Source organism: Aulonocara sp. 'chitande type north' Nkhata Bay, linkage group LG13 (assembly GCF_057382095.1).
Source record: "Aulonocara sp. 'chitande type north' Nkhata Bay isolate Kocher_YH1m ecotype deep benthic linkage group LG13, A_spYH_male_GT1.1, whole genome shotgun sequence".
NCBI lineage: Eukaryota > Metazoa > Chordata > Actinopteri > Cichliformes > Cichlidae > Aulonocara > Aulonocara sp. 'chitande type north' Nkhata Bay.
The window spans coordinates 29,303,473-29,325,239 of NC_141356.1; the positions used below are offsets into that span (position 1 = coordinate 29,303,473).

A 21,767-nucleotide genomic window follows, 5' to 3' on the forward strand; every position below is an offset into this window, starting at 1 on the left:
ATGTGACTGTTGGATGTAAACTAATAGAAGCTGAGTAAAACTAAAATTGAAAACTCCTAACAAGCACTTAATCCATAAAATCAGCAGTACACTTCAACTCCAATGGGCATGTGGAAAACTACTGTTCCATATCAGTCAAGAAGGTATGACCCTAAGCGAGTGCAAACATGTCCCTTTGTGAAATGAACAATATTCCACAAAAGGCTCTCTGTGCTGCAGACAAATGAATGCCATTGTTACAGAGGTTTGGTTTTTCCCAGCTGTGATTCTGACAGGGCATTACTTTCAATAAACACATGCTCATTGCTCCACTAAGGTATCCATTTACACTCATTTACAGCTAAACAAACGGAGTTCAGAATGATGCCAGGAGCCCATAAATGCAAGCCATGCACAGTATGCAGCCACTGGCATATGCTTGCAGGTTAAAGCAGTGAGCAAAATTAATCATAACACCATGAATATTAACACAATGAAGGAATAGGTCATACTGCATTGCAATGAATCATCCATTACTCTTCATGCAGATCTTGGGAAGAAGACCTGACCAGGGAAAGTTTTGCATATTTATCCCTGTGAAAGGGAGCATGTATAAATGTCCTTAAACCTTTACACAATTCTTGTGCTGGCAGTGGATCCATCATGTTCTGTGGGTAGCAGGGCTGCACTTTCCCTGGATCAGCTTTTCTGAGGCATCCCACAGATATCCACCAGAATGAGGTATGGGGAGTCAGCGCCAAGAGACCTTTGTCACATTCCTTGAGTTGTTTTTGAGCAGTTTTTGAGGAGCAGTGGAGTTCACTGCCTTGCTAAGAGAGATGACTATCATCGGGTATGGGTTTGTCCCAAAACAATGTTTTGGTGGGTGGTACATGTCAAAGTAAGAGCTACAGGAGTGCCAACACGCAAGGTTTTGAGGCAGAGCATTTCAGTGTAACAAGATGATTGTCGTTATTCACTTCACCAGTCAGTGGTTCCAGTATACACTCCCGTTTACTCAGTGATCAAAAACAACAGTACTTATAAATTTGCTCTGTGAGGCTTAATGATAACCACGTCCTCACATGACAGTGGCTATCCACTGAGCATTAGCACCTCTTGTTCCTTGATGTAATACAGTAATACATGTTGTAAAAATACAACATGTATTACTGATCATGTGAAAATTCAATACCATGGGTGATATCTCATAGAAAACCTTCCTTACTTGCATGTCAACACTGAAACTATCAACACTGAAGACACAGAGGATTTCAGATATTTATTTAAAACAAAACAGAATTTGCACACGAGCTACATGAATATCAGGAGAATTGCACTGACTCATATTTCTTAAAGGTATATCAGTAACAAGTTTGCTGTGACTGGCATGTGTCTGGGACTTTCACATGCAGCAGTCTACTGCTGTTATACATGCGGACTTAGCCTCTGGCAACCAGATTTCAATATTTGGTGACTGGCTCAAGAGATACAGACGGTTGTTGGAGAGTCACAGGTACCACCCATGGCTCCTCTAGTCTGCCTGTCGAAGTGTCCTTGGGCAAGATACTGAACCCTAAAGTTTAACAACTGATCATTTCAAGTGCTATATAAGTACCATTTAGCAATATTTAAAGTCCACTAAAGCAACAAGCAGCAACTTAAGACAGACACTCTGGAAACCTCCAAGTTATTCTACAGGTTTCAGTTCTTTATGTTGAATATGTAGGATTTGCATAGGCCTCTCATATTTTCACAGAAACCCCAGCTTTTTCCAGCTGGCAGCAGACCTCATTACACACACACACTTTGAGGAAAGAGGGTAATGTGAAACTGAATGCATACGAAAAAAGGGACTGGCTGCATTCACACTAAATTTTCATCAGCTCTGTCCTCAAGGTACTTCAGATCAGCACCATCAGTACCTTGCGTAAGGACACTTTGGCGTGTGGATTGAAGAAGCCGGGGGTTCATACCACTAGCTGATGACCCCTTTTACCTCTTCTATTGTATACGATACAAGGTGAGGCTAAGTGTTCACTTAAAATCTGTGTCAGTATTTTGAACTGGGAAAAAGGGAGCAGAAAAGCTGCTACCTGGGTTGTTTCTTGTCCTTGTGTGACTATGTTTCAATTGTCAAAGGCCCCTCTGTATCACATAAAACTGCCAAAATAAAACTACAATTTGTCAGTGTTTTCAGAAATGCTCTTAAAAAAAGCATTAGGCTACCACTTTACAATAAAATTCACTCTGCACATGTGGGTGGACCAAAAAAAAAAAAAAAAAAATCACAGAGAAAAAAAAGAAACTTATTGTTAGTGTATTTGCAAGAGGACTCCTTCCTCGCTAGTTTCTCTTCCACAAATGGCATTAAAAAAAAAAAGGCAGGGAGAAAGCCAATGATTTATTTAAAGGGCCCAGGGGTATTTTGCCCTGTTGCTTAAGAGTCTTATGCACCACTGCTTTGAAGTACTGAGCAGTCCAAGGAAATGTATAAATGGACAGAGGAAGGAGATTGAAAGGCTAAGCTTTCAAACTTAGGGTTCATCAAAGATCACAAAAAGGTATTTGGGCTCTAAAAGGAAGTGGTTGTTTCTGTTGCAGGCGTTCTTCCCCTTTGTCGACTTAAAAGGTACACTGAATGTAATAGTACACCGTGTAGACTTTGTGAGCAACTGCAGAGTTTAATAAGTAATGGTTCAATCTTGATTCTGGCATTACAGATGTATTCTGATATAGCTGTTACCTTTTCATCACTGCTGTTCAGGTTTTTGCTCAAAGTGCCCCCTGTGCAATACTCTATACTCGCGCATTTACTCTGAGATCGAATATAAAATGAAACATTTGCTTGAGCAAAAGCTTAACATGAACACACAGATAAATTTTAAAAATGGTTTGAAGTAACCTGTAAATGCCACAATGGCAAATGCTCCCACTGATTCTGTACAATTATGTTGATTCCTAAAAAAACAAAAAAAAGAGAAAACATTCATGTGAAAAGGTTTATCAGAAAGAAAGAAAGAAAGAAAGAAAGAAAGAAAGAAAGAAAGAAAGAAAGAAAGAAAGAAAGAAAGAAAGAAGGAAAGAAAGAAAGAAAGAAAGAAAGAAAAGGCTACAACAGAATTTTCCAACCCTATAATTGCAATTCTATGACTACCCTATGTTTGTAAAACTCTTAAGGCTGATTATAAAGTAAAATGTGGCTGCAGAGAAGCATGTCCATAGAAAATGCACTTTAAAAATAATAATAAAACAGCAGAAATGAACCAAATGACAGCTATGTAAAGCCATCAAATTATTTTAAAGATCAAATAAATAAAACACGGGGAGTTCTTCAAATCACTGGACATGCACATACTTATTAACTGTGACCACCAATGAATATAAAACAGTCTACTTCAGAGAAAAACATGCATCACCAGTACAAATAGAAATCTCTGTCAACCCTGTAATTATACTATTTGTGAAGAGACAAATGGACAGTGCTATCAAATGTTGCCTTAAGGAAAATTCATCTTTAAAAGTTACACTTGAAAGGAAGCTGTCCACACAATAAACATGGAGCTAGGTCTCCACCTACTGGCAAATAATAAAGTGATGGCCGTTATAAATAAATAAATAAAAACCAAATCTGTCTAGTTCTACATAAACACCGATAACAAAATGCACTATGTAGCTAAAATTAGATTCAGCGTATTTTCACTTTCAGTCTCATGCTGCAGCCTTCAGCAAAGTATGACTTTGCTAAGACGCAGCACAGTCCTCTCATGCCGTCATCTTCACAAGCACCTAGTCACAGTAGACATTTTATCACATAATGATGCATCATGAATCCCTTCTGAGTTAAAAAAAAAAAAAAAAAAAGGAGGTAGAAAGGTAGAGCTGACTGGAGAGCTAATCTGTAAAAATCTCACATCATATGACCAACAGTCATCTTATGTTTGGTACAGCAGAAAGCAGCAGAACAACAAGTACAATCAACTGAGGAACATGTCAGTGTGACAGGTTAATATTCTGCACCGCTGAGCTCATAATTCAATTCCAATATTCAAAATGTGCTACAATTGAACAAAACGTTGCTCCAAACGAACAGAATCCATTATCAATCTAAACTCCAAGGCTGGGACTTTTGTATTCCAGGCAGTTTTACAAGTATACATCCTTCCATATCAGCAGCCAAAGGTTACAAGCACAGCATATACTTACACAGCTCTGACCACATGTGCACATGCTTGAAGCAAACAGCAAATTCCTTCAAGCTTCTTCCCTACCCCTCTTCTGACTTTAACGTCTATGGCTTTTCAGCTGAATAACATTATGCACATAAAAAAGCCTCTCTTTTGCTCTTTGAATGACATAAGAGCATATAATGCCTACTTAACACACAATATAAAACATGTAGTAACCTATAAAACTGTGTGGAATGAGCATCACAATATGAAGTGCTACATAAAACCCAGCAATTTTAGCTGCCACTCAAAGCAATTACAGAAATTGTGACTTAAGATTTCCTCTCAAAGGCTCCAACCAGATGTACTAAACCAATTATTAAGCCAACTATATGTGCTTTTGCTTTAATTTGGGAAACACATCTTGAGTGTAACTACTGTACCATGAACATGGTTTCCAGGCAGTTTGGCCATTAAATTAATTAAATTACTGACAAGACACAGCCCTGCATTGAAGACTAAGCCTAATGAATTATTCATATTTCTAAATCTCTATAAAGCAAGGTTTCATTTAGGGGGATGTCTAATCCAAACTATAGATAGCAAAAGAAAAAAGTCATCCTTATGTATGAAATCATAAGTTTATGTTTAGAGCACAATATATTATGGCCTGAATGCTGAGGGGCAGTGCTGTGGTCTGTGCCTTTTTTGGATTTTGGAGGGAGGGTGTCATTATGCCAGAGGAAGTGGTTTCTTTGAGGGGACTGCCTGGGCATGGAGACAGCTTGTCGTCCTTGCATTTGGCATTTTTTAACAGACGGTATACAACAGTGTTGCTGACAGCCACTTTAAGCTAGCATCTGTTAGAAAACACACGATCTAGAGACTTTGGCATGACTGAATTTGCTATCAACAAGGACAACTTGTGTTATCCTTTAATATAACGACCATGAAGACATTTCTGAGGCACCAACAGTTTTAAGCTTGTAATTTATCAGTCAAAAAGTCTGGATGTTGTCCATGATTTACAACCACATACAAATACTGTGTTACGAACTTGCATTTCATGTGTTTGTTTTGTGCAGTTAATGTATCTGTTTATGTTAATTCAGCTGTGCCAGGGCCCTGCTCCGATTGGTGCGTGGATATACAGCCCGACGTGACTGGTTCCAGCTGGAGGACCCACCCATTAAAAGGAGGCCGGAGTGCCGCGGCGGGAGAGGTTCTCGCATCTCTCCTCATGACCCAGCAGTATACCTGTGGCAGCCGCTGGCTGCATTGCTGTTTTGGAAGTTGTGGAAGTGGAGTGGTTAGGGGTGAGCTGCTGTTGATCACCAGTTTTCTCCTGTTTTGAATTAGTTAAGGAGGTCAGACTGTCTTTATTTTTGACTTTGTTTTGGTAAGGTCAGGAGTGCGAGATTTGTGTAGATTTGTTTTTGTTATTTTGGCCTTGGCTCACCCTAAAGCGTTGATGCTCCCGCTTTCGTCTTGTAATCGGAAGGTTGCCGGTTCGAGCCCCGGCTTGGACAGTCTCGGTCGCTGTGTCCTTGGGCAAGACACTTCACCCGTTGCCTACTGGTAGTGGTCAGAGGGCCCAGTGGCGCCAGTGTCCGGCAGCCTCACCTCTGTCAGTGCGCCCCAGGGTGGCTGTGGCCACACCTGGTGCTTGACTGCCATCACCAGTGTGTGAATGTGTGTGTGAATGGGTGAATGACTGAATGTGTAAAGCGCTTTGGGGTCCATAGGGACTAGTAAAGCGCTATACAAATACAGGCCATTTACCATTTGTTGTCCTTCTTTACCACTTGGTAAATAAATCACATTATAAAGAACGTATTTGTTTCCTGTCGCTGCTTGGGTCCGGGGGGGGGGGTGCCTCACTCATGTTATTGCCTGGCCCTAGACGGGTCGTAGCAACTGGAATTGCAGAGTCATCCTTGGAGACTAGACCTGCCCTTTCTCATAGCAAAGGAATCAAACAAAAGTAATATTAAATATCTGTGAGGCCCTCAGGTGGAACTGCATTAAAAATCCACTTTTGAAATTAATACCAGAAAGTAGAGTTTCGCTGCATTCATAACTGCAATTTAAATCTCTGCCATGAAAAAAGCCATAGCTAAGAAATCAAAAAAAATTACATCTCCGCTCATAAAAAGCAATAAACTAAAAATAATATAAATCCGGTTGCTATCCCCTTCAAAGTTTTTTCATTGTGCACCACTTAGAGCACTCCTGCCACGTTTGAGTCAATTCCTGGAGGTTCTCATCACTTTCATGTACCTCAAACTTAAAATCAGACATCAACTTCTGTATCAAACTTAGTCAGCCTTCATTCTAAGAATTATCAGTGTAGATTAGATTTGGTCTCTGTCCGAGAGGACAGTACTCTTCCATGGACAAGTGTCCAGTGACCAAGCCATCAAGTGAGAAGGATGCTTGGCTACATTCACACAGATGTGCACTGTGACTTTATCCCCCACTGTCACACTACAAATGTGGAGTACTGTAAAGTCATTATGCATCTAAGAGAGAGCTTCTGACCCTCTGAACTTTATCTCATTTAAGATGAACTGCAGCAAAGTAGAACACAGTCCAACTGTTGGATGACTAAAGCTTTAAGCTTTTTTTTTTTTTTTTTTTTTAAATCATGGACACTTAGTCTTCTCTGCCAGAGATGAGAGACACTAATCCAGCTAGTTATTCAGGCACATTTCAAAAGACAGCAAAGGACACATGGAATGGGTCACTTGCAGAACTGTGAAGGCATCATTAATGCTAAATGATCAAGTTTTGGAGGAACATATATCACCAGATAATGTCTTTATCAAGGAAGGCCTTCTAGCTAGAAGGCTCCCAGCTAGCTAGAAACCTAAAACTACATCCTGCTGCTATTAAAACATCAAGTCCTGGTGCTAAAATGCCTCTGAAAATATACAACACATTATGCAACAAAAAAAAATATCACACATCAGGTGTTGTTTAGCTGAAATACTGTCAAGCAGCAATTGGAAAATCAATTGCTTTTGAAGACTGTAGTAAAAGTATATGTATGCATCACATCCTTATCATTGAAATGGTCCATATGGTCATGTGACTTCATCACAGACTGACCGGTTTTGTAAACCTGTTTAACAACTTGTCAATTCCTGCCATTTTACATGAAGAGTTGGTAACCAAAAGGCAGAAACCTGTATGACCAACTCAGCAAGCAGCATATTTGATACATTATGAACTTGGTCCCAGTGAAACAAAAAAAAACACATTCTCTACAACACACAAAATAAGGCACATTAAAGTATTACAAACATATGCTATTAAAGTAAATACTATGACATTACACAAGTATGTAAATTTACGAAATAAATTACCTAATTTTCAACTCTTACGTTGTTAAAAATCCCAGGGTTGTGGAACCAAATGATTGGAAAGGCACTTTATTTGTAACAGTAAATTCAATTTGTTTATTGCTACAAAGGACAAACCTAAGTGGAGTGCTATTTAACAGATACGACTTTCTTTAATGACCAAAACTGGCATATTGCCCAGAAACACAATAAATGTTTGATAGATCTGATTTACAGAATAATCATGTAAAACTGTTTTCGTTCTTCAACATAACCCTGTGACAAAAACTCAAATTTGAATTCAACCGAATTTGTGATGAAAAGCTGGTCTTTAAAAAGGCCAGATGATGCTTTAGAAACAGTTAGCTATTGTTTGGGCTTTAAATATATCCTCAAGTCACAGCCTGACTAAAGCAGCTTCAGAGCAGGTAAGCTCTGCAGTCGAAGTTACTACAGAGAGATGCCCTGTGTGAAAATGAGTCACCAGTGTGGGAAACAAAGAGCCTATGTGATTTCCAGAGTTAGACTGCTAACCCTCTAGGACTGCTGCATAGATGAGACAGGCCCCAGGTGTTATCAAAATTGAACTAGCACCTCATTCAAATCAAAGCAGAGATAAGATCAAAATAATGACGTAACACACTTATAATCATGTAAGAAAAGTAAATAACTCAAAAGCAAACATTGAAAACAACGCAAACTTAACCGCTGTGCAGTTAATAATCCTTTTATAATTTAAGTGTTTACTATATTTTATTTTCACATAATGACATAAATGTCAACAATTTTCATTGTCTGAGTTTATTACCCACATAAACTATGAAAAAAAATATACTTACTGTAATATCCATACAACACAGTATCTTCAATTTGCCCTCTTGTCTCATTGTTTGCTGCCCATTCCTGCCATGAGAAAGCCAATTATGAATATTAATTTTAACATTTGTAACAAGGCTGATTCATGACTCATGTATAACAATAAATGAAAAAAGTTTGCAATAATAGTTCTCAAAAAATGTATTTAGAATGACAGCTTAAATAAATACCATAAAACTTAAGCCTGAGACAAAAGAAAAAATATTGCAGTGATGAATGATTTAGCAGCTTACAATCACACAAAGCAACAAATTACCTAATGTTCAAACAAAAATACTATTAAACACACTGAACATATTACACATCTTGATGTAGATGTACACCTACTGACCACTTTATCCAACTGCTAATCAACTGTTCATTAACAAAAATACCCCATTAGCCAATTGCATGAAAGCCACTTTAGCCATGCAGTCATGGGGAAGACAAACGGCTAAAGTTTAAACTGAGCATCAGAATGGGCAAGAAAGGGGATTTAAGTGATTTTGAACTGGTGCTGATCTACAACAATCTCACACAGTTTATACAGAATGACGAGAAAAAGAGCAAATATCCAGTGAGCAGAAGGGAAAATGTTGCCTGGCCTGAGTCTCGATTTCCCAACTCACTGATGTGCAGACAACAAACCCGCAACTGTGCGATGCTATCATGTTAATATGAAACTAAAATCTTTGAGGAATGTTTCTAACAACTTTCTGAATCTGTGCCCAAAGGACTCATGGTAGCTCTGAAGGCAAAACAAGTTCTAATCCTGCACTAGCAACATATACCTAATAAATTGTCTGGCGACTTTATTCAAATGCAACAATAAGACAAAAAAAATCCAACTGAGAAATGCATTTAGATTTTAGGTTGAAGAACAAAATACTAACCTTATAAGTACCATTGGGATACTTCATGAAAGAAACAAGGAATATGTCCACTGGTAGAAGTGCAGACGTGATCAAAGCAATAGCCAGAGCACATATTGCAGTGATAGTTGAAATAACTTCACTCTCCCGCCGACTTTGAAATTTCCGAATGTAGATCCAACAGAACACGAGAATTACCTTAAAAACAAAAAAACAAAACAAAAAACCCCCCCAGTAATTCAAATAAATCAAAGGTTTAATAATGTCGTCACGAGGAACACTTAAAATAAATAATAGGGCAGCAAAAACACTTTTGGCTTACAGAGCTCTATTACATGTAAAGGCAAAAGAAAACAGAAGTAAATTCAATCAACTAAATGCTTGAACAAGGTGGCATTTGCATTTAATTTGCAAAATGTCAACAGGATTTATAAAAATCAAACTGAAGCAAACAAGCAACACACTAGAGGTTGGAAATCAGTAAAATTATGCTGCATAATACAATAACCTTGCAACAAAGTCTACCTTTGTAGTGTTATATATCCTTGAAATGTAAAACACACCACTTATAACACAAAAACAAAACAACTGAAATCTAAGTATTAAAACAACAAGTAGGGCATTATGTAACTTTAAAAGCCTGACTGCAGGTGCTCTGGAGGAGCTGATCCGATTATATCATACTCCCTTCTCAGAGTGACAGGCAATAACACAAAGTCTTCATTTCGTAAGAAGCAAAATAAACAGACTTACTAGAAAGGTGATACGAGTGGTACACTTTTTAAAAGATTGTTTAAATTAAGTAATAACATACACATGTATTATCATGCTGTTCAACGTTTAAAGGGGAAAAAACGAACAGGAGAGAAATTGACATTGTAATGGGAGAGAAGCTCATTAGACAAAAAAGCAATAAATGGGCTCCAAAATGACAAGGTCATATTCCAGGCACATGTGCTTTAAGAGGTGAGGACACTGCAAACACTTGCCCCTTCAGCTTAAGGGCTGCCATTCGCAGACAGGATCAATTAAAGGCCCACAGCTTTACGCCTCCGGCTGCTTGCTCTGCCAGGTAATGGCGAAAGGCTCTGCATCCAAATAAGACCCATTGAGAGGTCTGAAATAAAAGGGTTGCTTAGTACTGGGCAGAAAAACAGAGCAATTTATTGGCATCCAGCCATTCTTCTGGAGGACTTGTAATTTAGCCATGTGATGTGGGTATGAATGACATTTGGGATAATGAGGGCTAAAATGGGCTGCAGATTATCAAGCTGAACAATTTTAAGACATTCATTTAAGTAGCCCACTACAGAAGTCTCAATTTATGTCTTGCTAGGGGGGGGGGGGGGGGGGGGGGGGGAACTACATAGTTGTCTTTGGTTAAGGTTGGTTAATGTAGTTTTTCCACTTTCAGCACTTATTTATTTGTAATAAAAACAGTGCGTTTAAAAACAAGGAGACACTTTACAGTACAGCTGGGTGGTTTTATACAGGAAAGATCTAACCGTGGATGTTACATTTTTATGAAATTAAGTAACAATACCAGATTCCTATTCTCCACAAAGTGGTGTTTAACAATTCCAATGTTACTAACAGTACGCAACACCAAAATATTCTAAACAGTTCACTGAAAGCCTCTTATAGGGCGACAGCCTGTAAGTGTGTCACGGCTAATGTTAGCTAAAACCAATCCAAAGACAGTGCTGGCGTTAATGCGCTGTAGCCATGTTGCGCCGATTAACACCGATGTTAAAGCAACGAATTTGCCTACTAGCACAACTCGGGCTAACCGTTTACCGCTCCACTACTTTATAAAGCGACTACGTAATGTCGTGCTTCCTTACCAACAGTATAACGGTGAAAATAGACCACCCGAGCACAGACTCTGTTAGCAACGACTGAGCCGCCATCTTCACTTCCTGCAATAACAAACCCACGTGCTCCTGTTAACGTCACCACGGTGGAGAGACGGGCAGCTGACCGTGACGTCTCCGCAGGAAGCGCGTTCAAGCGTCAATGCTGAACTGATAATCGTAGATTTTTATCGTGATGTGCAGAATTTAAGTATGTGTGATAAAATACAACACGTCTAGTCTAGTCTGCTTCTTGACTAGAAGCAACACAAAACACCCAGTGAGTAAATGAATATTTAAGCTCCAGGTATAATCTGTATAGTTTTGTAAAACTCCCATCAGCAGGGGAAAAAGTATTCAACAAGAAAAATATTGCCTTTAACTTTAAAAAGACTGAATGTTCAACTAAATGTTCTTTTAACTGAATTTCTGGCATTTTGTTATTGCTGCTATTTATGGCTTACATCACCAATAAAGGGGTTAGCATTGATCATCTTGCTACATTGCGATGTTCCGCAAGACTTAGATTCTGACATTAATGTGCAGTACTTTGGAAAAGTATTGAGCTAACTAATTTTTGTATATTTTGGTAGTAAAATGGGAAATACTGGCTGCAATTTTTGTTATTGATGCTCTTATAAATAGGAATACAGCATGTAAGGCAAAAAGCAGTGAACTTGAAAATCAAACATGATCACATTTAATCTTCCGCACAGCCTGAACCTTCTTTGACAGGCTTTCTTGTCATTTCTTTAAGTAGTCTTGAGGAATAGTTCTCCGGGCTTCTTGGGGGACATTCAAAGCTCTTCTTTGGATGTTGCCTTTTGTTCTGTTTTCCGTCAAGATGATCCCACACTGCTTAAGAATTGTTGAGGTCCAGACTCTGGGGAGGCCAATCCATGATATTGTTCTATTGTGTGTTTTTCTTTCCAGGTATACTTTTACTGCATTGGCAGTGTGTTTGGGGGACATTGTCGTTTACCTGACTGTATTTTTCTGCATTCATCAGTCCATCAATTTTGACAAGATCCTGAACACCACTGGCTGATAGAGCCATGATAGAGCCTCCACAGTATTTTACAGAAGGCTGTCAACACTTACCAGAGTCCCTCTTGAGTTCTTGTATAGTTTGGGATGCCTGTTTCCCAGTCTTAAGAATGGCATCTCAACAGCCAACTTTCCTTGGATACCATTTCTGATGAGACTTCAGCAAACAGTAGATGGATTAACTCAAGAGCTAGATGCATCTCTCAGGTCCTGTGTCGGAGTTTAATTTCCTGTTTCTTAAGAGCATGATTTTCACTTTTTATCTAGTGAAGATATTTTTTTAGACCTGCCACTTCTGTTTTTGTCCTTCATTTACCATATGTTTAAGGACACACTGCATACTGCATTAATACTGCATAAATATGAATGAAAAAACAGCTGGTGTCCAATGAAAATTTTCGAAAAACCTTCAAATGTCCTGGAGAACTACTGCTCAAGATCACTTTAAAAAATTTAGAAGAAAGCCTGGTTCCTTGGAGGCAAAATAGAAAGAAATGAGGAGTAGCTTGAGACTTTTAAGCAGTACTGTATGTCACTTTGACAGGCAGCATACACCCAAACATTGCTTCAGAAACAACCACACCCCGACGGCAACAACACTCTCTGACAGCAACATACTCCTGCAGCAAACTACAGAACCCAAATGATCTGGTGCTAAAATCAGGCGGCAGACACCACAGAACACAGCCAGAGGGCCAAAGTCTGTGGGCTGACATAACAGAGCTGTTCTGGCGGCAAAAGGGAAACTAAGTAATGTCAGGCATTTGATAGATTGTATATTATTAGATCGATATTGCCTGAAAGCAGAATTGCTAATGCTGCTGAAGTCGAGGTCAGGCTATTCTAACTATAATAGCTTATGCACTCATTGTCCATAATGCAAAAGTTCACAGCCTTCAGTATTTTATAAGCCAATCAATTGTTTAAAACAAAACAAAGTAACTTCCTGTGATATAGTGGAGTATTTTTTACACTTTAAATGCAGCACATGAAGTAAAACAGAAATGCACAAGAACCTTCTTACCAGAGATTATTCATTACAACACAATACCTGTCTCATTAGCAGAAGGTCAGTCAGTCAACAACTTTCCACCATTATATACAATTAAATCTTCTTAAAGACACTCTCAAGGGAAAATCTCAAGTTGGCCTGTGATGTCCTGAAAGGAAAACAACCACCAAACACTCAGTAAGAGGATGCATTATGCTGAAGCATCTCAATATGAATGGCTGCAATGAATCTGTGCTGTTATATAACTCCAGCGCAGTGTGTTTCATTACTGATACAAACACAGGCAGTCTGCAATAGTTAGAGTAATTTAAATGCCCATGAAGCGTTACTAGTTATTTGTTCTTTTTGTCAGAAATATTTTCATTCTAACCTCTCATATTCATATTCCTTTGCCTACTTCATGTGATACAGTATCCTGCTCTAGCAGGAAGATTTAAAAAAAGAAGTAACACCTCTATTCTTATTATGTTGTGGTTATGTTAACAATCTGAATGTATTTCGTTAAGACCCACCAATGTAACACCTTTGTTAGCTTATGGGGCAACCCAACCCTGTGTGGTGCAACCACACAGGCATTTTGGCTTACTTGAGGGACAAATAGGCTATCCAGTTGTCTCAACCTTGAGTTATGGCACGTAAGCTGAACTGGGAGACTGCCATTTAAATATTCTTGTGAAATTATATAATTTCTTTGTATCCCATTATTTTTATTTTTCTCTGCTTTCTTTTTTTCCCTGCAAATGCTCTTCTGGTACAAGGAATTGTCTGTAAAGTGTCAAATAGCATCTATGAGCTGGTGCATTTTCAGACTTATATGCAGCATAATTTACATTCAGGACTGGTCCAGTGTATTTGGAAAACTTATCTGGTTCATTAAGCATTAAATTAGCTGAACGGGAGAAAGTGTGGCTTTAGAAATCAGGGTGCAGTGCACCTGAAGCTGCATTCTCTTGTAGAGCCTATCTTTGGAGTATACCTGTTAATTGTACACTGCAGTTCTCCACACCACCATAGTCACTGTGCTGAAAGTATTCCCTAAGCTAAGTGTATTTTCAGTAAAGACCCATATAGCTAATTAGCCTCCATCAAAGTAATTTAATTAGTACTTTTAGTATAGAGTATATGTCTGATCAGTGGCTCACTGGATGAGTACCTTTTATGACCGTATTCTTTTTATTTCTTGGCTTTGGTAACTTGATTGTGTACATAACCGTCATATAGGCGCTTACATTGGTCTGTTTTATGTGTCTGACGCGTTTGTTGAATTTTTCACCTAAGCTTCAGAAATACATACAGCAAATAGTTACTTTTCTACCTGTAATATCTGTGTAATAACAGGAAGACAATGTTTTTCATTTTATTTTCATTTTAGTGACTAGAGGAGCTGTAGCCTCCTCAAAGCTATGTCACTGACGTTTTCAAAACAGCTGACTGTGGGCTCCAAACCTGTGCAGTGTTGGGACTATATAAACTTTTCCAGACTCTAGACTCTGTGTGAGTTGTGACAATGTGCTCGGGATTTTTTTTTTTCTTTTTTCTGAGAGGCTACTCACCATTTCTTTCAGTTCCTATCAAATTTATCTTGCATGCAAAAACCCATGCTATCTCACTATAAAGAATTTTCATCTTTTCATTCTGGCTCCCTTTTCACAGTTTTAAGTGCAATAGGTAAAATAAATCTACTCCATTTATGAGCTATATTGTTTCTTAAATTACAATAGGCAAGGAATGTGCAGCCATGCTTCACCGTGTATGGAATTACTGTAGCAAATTTAAATTATTACGTGAGTAATTACTTTTGCAAGGGGAACACTGGAGCAGCCTATGGTGACATTGAGACTCTAACGTTTCAGAGAGTGAAAATAATACATCTCTATGAGCACCAGCTATCTATTGTATTGAGGAAATTAGCCTGCAACTAATTGTAATGAAGAACATTCTTACCAGTTAATTAGTTGGTCACTACTGGTTTGGACACTTATAAATTCAACTCTCTAAAATCAATAGGCCTATATCTAAGCTTCATTTATGCCCCTGAATTTTAATTAAACTAATGAAAGATATACCCATTATTCACTTGCACAGGGAAGGTATATAGGTCTGCTTAATTCATGCAACCTTTCAAAACTGCAAATGCCTTTATTTAGTGCTGTTTGGCAATGTGCCCCAATGGAGACCATCTACCAAATTCTATTAAAAGTGGGCTTGCTGTTTAAAAAAGAAAAGAAAAGAAAAAAGGAAAGCCATTGTTCATACTTCTGTCAGTTAAGTAGACTTTTCTTTTTAATGTGTATTTTGATTTTATAACAGTAGCTGTTTCCTTTCCCCTTTATTCTTCAGCTTCAGTTAAATTATAGCATCACATTCACCCATCATCCACTTTCTTCTGATTCTGACATTTATTATTCATCTGAAGAACACAAGGCGTACTGCCAAAATAGTCTTTGTTTCCCTGTAAACTTTGAAGTCTCCTCCTTATTGTGTCAGAAAACAGGTGGAGCTCATGGTCTTATAGCTTTGTTGGTTATTTTGCTAAATTGTTATCAGTGTCGCTTCATCACTCTCATCGCTATAGACCAGCCATGCCGTTTTGAGGTCATAGGTTTACAGCTTGAGGGAAACATTTGGAGAATAACTAAAGGCAGATGTTCTGAAATCTTCTGGCAAAGTTAAAACACGTTATTTCCTGACCTCTTAACCTGACCACATATAGGTTTGTTGCCTAAATCTTATTAAACACTGAAAAAAAAACCACACATTACATCTACTCTCCCGGATCAAAGTACTGCATTTGTTCCATTCATCAAGCACCACCTTCTTCTTTGCAGGTGTAGGTGCAGGTGTTCTGGCTCTTTGTATTCCTTCACCTAACTTCCTAAAGTCATTCTGCTAGTCAGTGCTGTATTTTCTTGTCTTTTTGCAAGAAAATTGCAAAGCTGTGCTAAAAAATATCTTCTCAAACTTGTATATATGTATATATACATGTATACAAATATATGTATTCATTTGACTAATCACATTGTTATTATCGTTGTTATCGATCAGTCTCTTACTATGACGCACTTGCATTAGGTACACAGTGTGTCACTAGCACACAGGATATTGGCCATTGTATGCCAATATAGATATTCCATTAAAAATCTTAAATTATTTATAATGAAAGAGTCAATTTAAAATGGGAAATCTCTTCAAGTTTATGTAATAATAGATGAACAAGGTCTTTTTCTTCTCTTTATTCTCAAAGGTGCTCTGTTGGATTGAGACCTGCTGACTGTGAAATCCATTTGAGTACAGTGAACTCAATGTCAGGTTCAAAAAAACAGTTTGAGATGTTTTGAGTTTTGTGACATGGTTCAGTATCCTTCTGGAAGCAGACAACAGAAGATAGGTACTGTGGTCATAAAGGGATAGACATAGTCAGCAGCTCTGGTAGCATTTAAATGATCCTCAGCTGGTACTAAGGGGTCCCAGAATGCACGTGCGTGTATAGTTTTACAATGCTGAGTGTTTCTTGTCTTTACCTTACCTAGCCTAGACAGAGGGTGTGTATCATTTGCATATTATAAAGTTGGCCATCACAAGCAAATTTATGTAAAGTGACTCAGTGGCTGTAGAAAATTCCCAATACAGACATATTTTAAAAAAGTGCACAATTGCAAAGCAGAATGTTGCATATACAAACAAAGTAGGTGCAACACACTGTAATATTTTCCAGTATTTAATGTTTTTTGTCAAATGCAATGCCATTGGTGTAATAATAACATAGGAGTAGTTAATTTAAAATTCTGATGCCTACTGGTTGTACGTACCACATTAAAGCCCAACTTCAGACAGCAGACAGTCAGTTGGCAACCAACTGATTTTCTTTCACTGCTTTCAATACGCAAGCCAATTATATGATCATATTACAAAAATACCCCACAGATCTATAGCTCTAGGCAAAACTGACACATTATTGTATCTTTTTATTCATTTTCTTTTTTGTCTGCATACTGGAAGCTTTCATGCCCAGGTGAGCTCTCAGAAATGATAAACACACTCCTTAATAGCTTCTGTGATTTTTATGTGCACATGAAAGGTACACATCAGTGGTTATGTCTGCATACAGATTAGTGACATACAATATGATGTTTTTGTCTGGTGCTTTGCCATATGTCAATTTAGTTAATCATCTTGTAAAACAGGCAGATGTTTTGCGCTTAAACCACTTTAACAAGAGTGAAATGAATGAAGGTTCAGAGCAGCGATTAGTATTACATTCAAAGCAAACAGGTGCTTGACAAAACAGTAGTATTTGCCGAGGTTATGCATGTGCATATCTATGAAAAACAGACACAGGCAGAAACACGTACGCACAAAGAGGAGAGTACTGTAAGATTATTTTGAAATTCAGTGCATTTATATTGTATTAGGGCAAATCAGAAAAAGATTACAAGAAGTAAATTGTTGTGTTGTTTTATTTACAAACTGCATTTACACGTAAATATGTATGTAAAGGAGGAATTGGTAAGATTATTGCTCTGTCATTAATAACCCCCCATTTTTTTCACCATCAAATGAGTAATGAAACACTACCTAAATTAAGAAAAAAATAATGTCCTTATTAACCATACTAATATTAAGCTTACCACAAGATAGATGTATTCCTTAATTTAATTAGCACATATAGACGTTATGGTGACCGGATTTGTTAAAAGTATTGAAGCATGTTTTAGTAGTAAAAGCACCTTGAAACCTGATCATTTACCTGCACTTTGTCTAGTGTATAGTCTGTACAATTAAATGAATTTGAGAAAAATATAATTCCTATTCTTAAGAAAAATTTCTTTGCCTCACCAGCAATCTTTTGAAATAATTTAACAAGTAATAAGCTAACTACTTAACAAAAAATAAAGGAAAGAAATGCTAATGATCTAAGTTCTATAGCTAACTGTAAGCTAGCCAGTGTAAGTCTTGCTAACAATTTGAGAGCGTGTTTTTCAGTTTAGATAATATTAAAAGGTAAAATTATGCCAGCTCAGTCCTTATTCTTGGAACATAAGAGGATACAGTGGGGCAAAAAAGTATTTAGTCAGCCACCGATTGTGCAAGTTCCCCCACCTAAAATGATGACAGAGGTCAGTAATTTGCACCAGAGGTACACTTCAACTGTGAGAGACAGAATGTGGAAAAAAAATCCATGAATTCACATGGTAGGATTTGTAAAGAATTTATTCGTAAATTAGGGTGGAAAATAAGTATTTGGTCACCTCAAACATGGAAAATCTCTGGCTCTCACAGACCTGTAACGTCTTCTGTAAGAAGCTTTTCTGTCCCCCACTCGTTACCTGTATGAATGGCACCTGTTTGAACTCATCATCTGTATAAAAGACACCTGTCCACAGCCTCAAACAGTCAGACTCCAAACTCCGCCATGGCCAAGACCAAAGAGCTTTCGAAGGACACCAGGAAAAGTATTGTAGACCTGCACCAGACTGGGAAGAGTGAATCTACAATAGGCAAGCAGCTTGGTGTGAAAAAATCAACTGTGGGAGCAATCATCAGAAAATGGAAGACATACAAGACCACTGATAATCTCCCTCGATCTGGGGCTCCACGCAAGATCTCATCCCGTGGGGTCAAAATGATCATGAGAACGGTGAGCAAAGATCCCAGAACCACACGGGGGGACCTGGTGAATGACCTGCAGAGAGCTGGGACCAAAGTAACAAAGGTCACCATCAGTAACACACTACAACAGCAGGGAATCAAATCCCGCAGTGCCAGACGTGTTCCGCTGCTGAAGCCAGTGCATGTCCAGGCCCGTCTGAAGTTTGCCAGAGAGCACATGGATGATACAGCAGAGGATTGGGAGAATGTCATGTGGTCAGATGAAACCAAAGTAGAACTTTTTGGTATAAACTCAACTCGTCGTGTTTGGAGGAAGAAGAATACTGAGTTGCATCCCAAGAACACCATACCTACTGTGAAGCATGGGGGTGGAAACATCATGCTATGGGGCTGTTTTTCTGCCAAGGGGACAGGACGACTGATCCGTGTTAAGGACAGAATGAATGGGGCCATGTATCGTGAGATTTTGAGCCAAAACCTCCTTCCATCAGTGAGTACTTTGAAGATGAAACGAGGCTGGGTCTTCCAACATGACAATGATCCAAAACACACCGCCCGGGCAACAAAGGAGTGGCTCCCTAAGAAGCATTTGAAAGTCCTGGAGTGGCCTAGCCAGTCTCCAGACCTCAACCCCATAGAAAATCTGTGGCGGGAGTTGAAAGTCCGTGTTGCTCGGCGACAGCCCCAAAACATCACTGCTCTCGAGAAGATCTGCATGGAGGAATGGGCCAAAATACCAGCTACTGTGTGTGCAAACCTGGTAAAGACCTATAGTAAACGTTTGACCTCTGTTATTGCCAACAAAGGTTATGTTACAAAGTATTGAGTTGTATTTTTGTTATTGACCAAATACTTATTTTCCACCCTGATTTACGAATAAATTCTTTACAAATCCTACCATGTGGATTCATGGATTTTTTTTTTCACATTCTGTCTCTCACAGTTGAAGTGTACCTCTGGTGCAAATTACTGACCTCTGTCATCATTTTAGGTGGGGGAACTTGCACAATCGGTGGCTGACTAAATACTTTTTTGCCCCACTGTATATTCAAGCAGCATGTTTGACCGCTGGGCATGGGCGCACTGTTTACACAGCTTGTCATTGTTAGCAACCAATGGTAGCTCGCTAATTCTCTAAGTTAAAACTTGGAGGGATTTGACAAAAGAAGCTTTTTCAAAGCTAAAAAGAGGATGAAAGGGTGAAGGTTAAGCTAGAGACTCGAGAGTTTTCACCTGTTACTTTAGTTAGCTAGTCTATCTTAGTACAAGGTACATCATGTATAATTGCCCAATTTTATGATGCTTAAAGCTGTGTAGATTAGTATATGTAGGCAATATACAGTTGTGCAAATTTTAGTAGTTCCTATTTTCTGTTAATTTTAACTGAAGTTCTGTGAAAGTTTTTACAATCATTAGGTGAAAATTTAAGAATTTGCTAGGCTGCAATTGATAACATTTCTCATCTGATGTGAAAAATCACTGTAACTGAAACAAAAGACAATTTTAGTTTATCATTTTGTTGTTGTTGCATTTTTATGATAACACATTAATCATTTTTATGAGGCAGAAATGGCTTTCAGCTGTCATCTTCCTAAACCACCCACACCATCTCTTGCAAGTAAAACAGTAGATTAGGTCATGTAGTGTGATTGAGTCTCTGGAAATCACAGGAGTTAAAAATCTCTAAAAGGGCGCTTTCTCTCAAATGTCTTTGAATCTTTTTAATTATTATTATTTTTAAGGGCACTGAACATGTAAACCTAATATCTTGGGGCCAGAATCAGCATGAGCATCTGTCGCTTGCCACCCCGATTTTCCTTTGTTATCTGACTCTCCTGACTGTCTATTAAAGCTGAAATGCCAGGAAAAAATATTTCAAAGGGCAAGTCCCCATAACTATAAAAAGATCTAGAGGGATATTCTCTTGTGATTTAAAAAAAACCCCCAATGCTTTTGTATTCCAAGTTTTAAATGACAGTGACTTCTGCTTAAGAACTGATAACTTATTTTCATGTATCTCAGTTCATGTTGCATGCATTTTATTCTTTAAAAATTATACAGAAGATATATTAAATGGGAATAAATGTCAACGTGATGACCAAAGTGATGACCAGGTGTCCGTTTACAGCAAAACCTCAGGTTTTCAATTTTTAATGGAGAAAAAAAAATATATATATGTATCCGGGAACCTGTTGAGAATTCTGTGTTTGCCTCAGAAATGCTTTAGAGGAAAGGTGACAAGAATTTAAAATGGACTGCTCACAGACAAAACAACATCAGCAGCAATGTGTCTTTTTGAAATAATGTCCTGATTACTCTGGATAATCTGCAGACAATACCGTGAGCAGATTTCATTGGAGCTCCCAAAGAAATGCTTCTGAAAAGTTTTGACAGCTTATGATTTACTGAGGATTTTAGGATAGCAAAAGAAAAATCCCAACCTCATACACCACACACAATCTGTCTTTGCCCACAGAGCAGCAACCCAGCAACAGCTTGGCTTTTCACAGCACTGCGAGAGGATTACTTTGCAAGCAAAGATTGTGGAACAGAATATGCTGGACTTTTATTAAAAGTTCTCGACCTAATTTGTGATCTCTAATCTGGCCAGTAATTAGGTATGCAATCCAGACATTACCTGAGTAATTAACAGTGAATTAATTCTATATATTTAAGGTTACATTTTATGTATTTGCACATAATTATTTAACTGTAAACTGTATTATTTCCTTATTCTAATAGATGTAGGACTCAGTGGATTGTATTTCTCAGCTCTACCAATACATAAAGTTAAGCAATCTTATTTGCAACTGGTGCAGTCCAAAAAAAATAAAATAAATAATTTTGCAATAGCTGAATGTATATATGCTTTGCCAGTAGTAACACCTTTAGGTTACCACAGCAACAACCATTTTTCCTGAGTAAGACCAAAATATTGTTATAAATAATACAATAACACAAACAAAGAGCTTACATTCAAATTGACTGATGCAAACTCTTTTAATAGTGTATTTCTGATAAATACA

At 38.1% G+C, this 21,767-nt stretch overlaps 1 protein-coding gene across 2 annotated transcripts in view; it reads right to left on the reverse strand.

Annotated features, from left to right (window-relative positions):
• Positions 1-11,192, reverse strand: part of lmbrd1 (LMBR1 domain containing 1) — a 47,098-nt gene extending 35,906 nt beyond the window's left edge. The window contains exons 1-4 of one of the 2 annotated variants that reach the window (XM_086259768.1): positions 11,064-11,165; positions 10,209-10,336; positions 9,241-9,417; positions 8,332-8,395 (exon numbers count right to left, since the gene is read on the reverse strand). In XM_086259768.1, coding sequence (XP_086115894.1) covers positions 8,332-8,395; positions 9,241-9,267 — 91 coding nt within the window. In that variant the 5' untranslated portion in view covers positions 9,268-9,417; positions 10,209-10,336; positions 11,064-11,165. Of the gene's footprint in view, positions 1-8,331; positions 8,396-9,240; positions 9,418-10,208; positions 10,337-11,063 lie in introns of both variants that reach the window. The other variant, XM_086259767.1, reaches the window with a different exon arrangement.
• Positions 11,193-21,767: the final 10,575 nt, after the last annotated feature.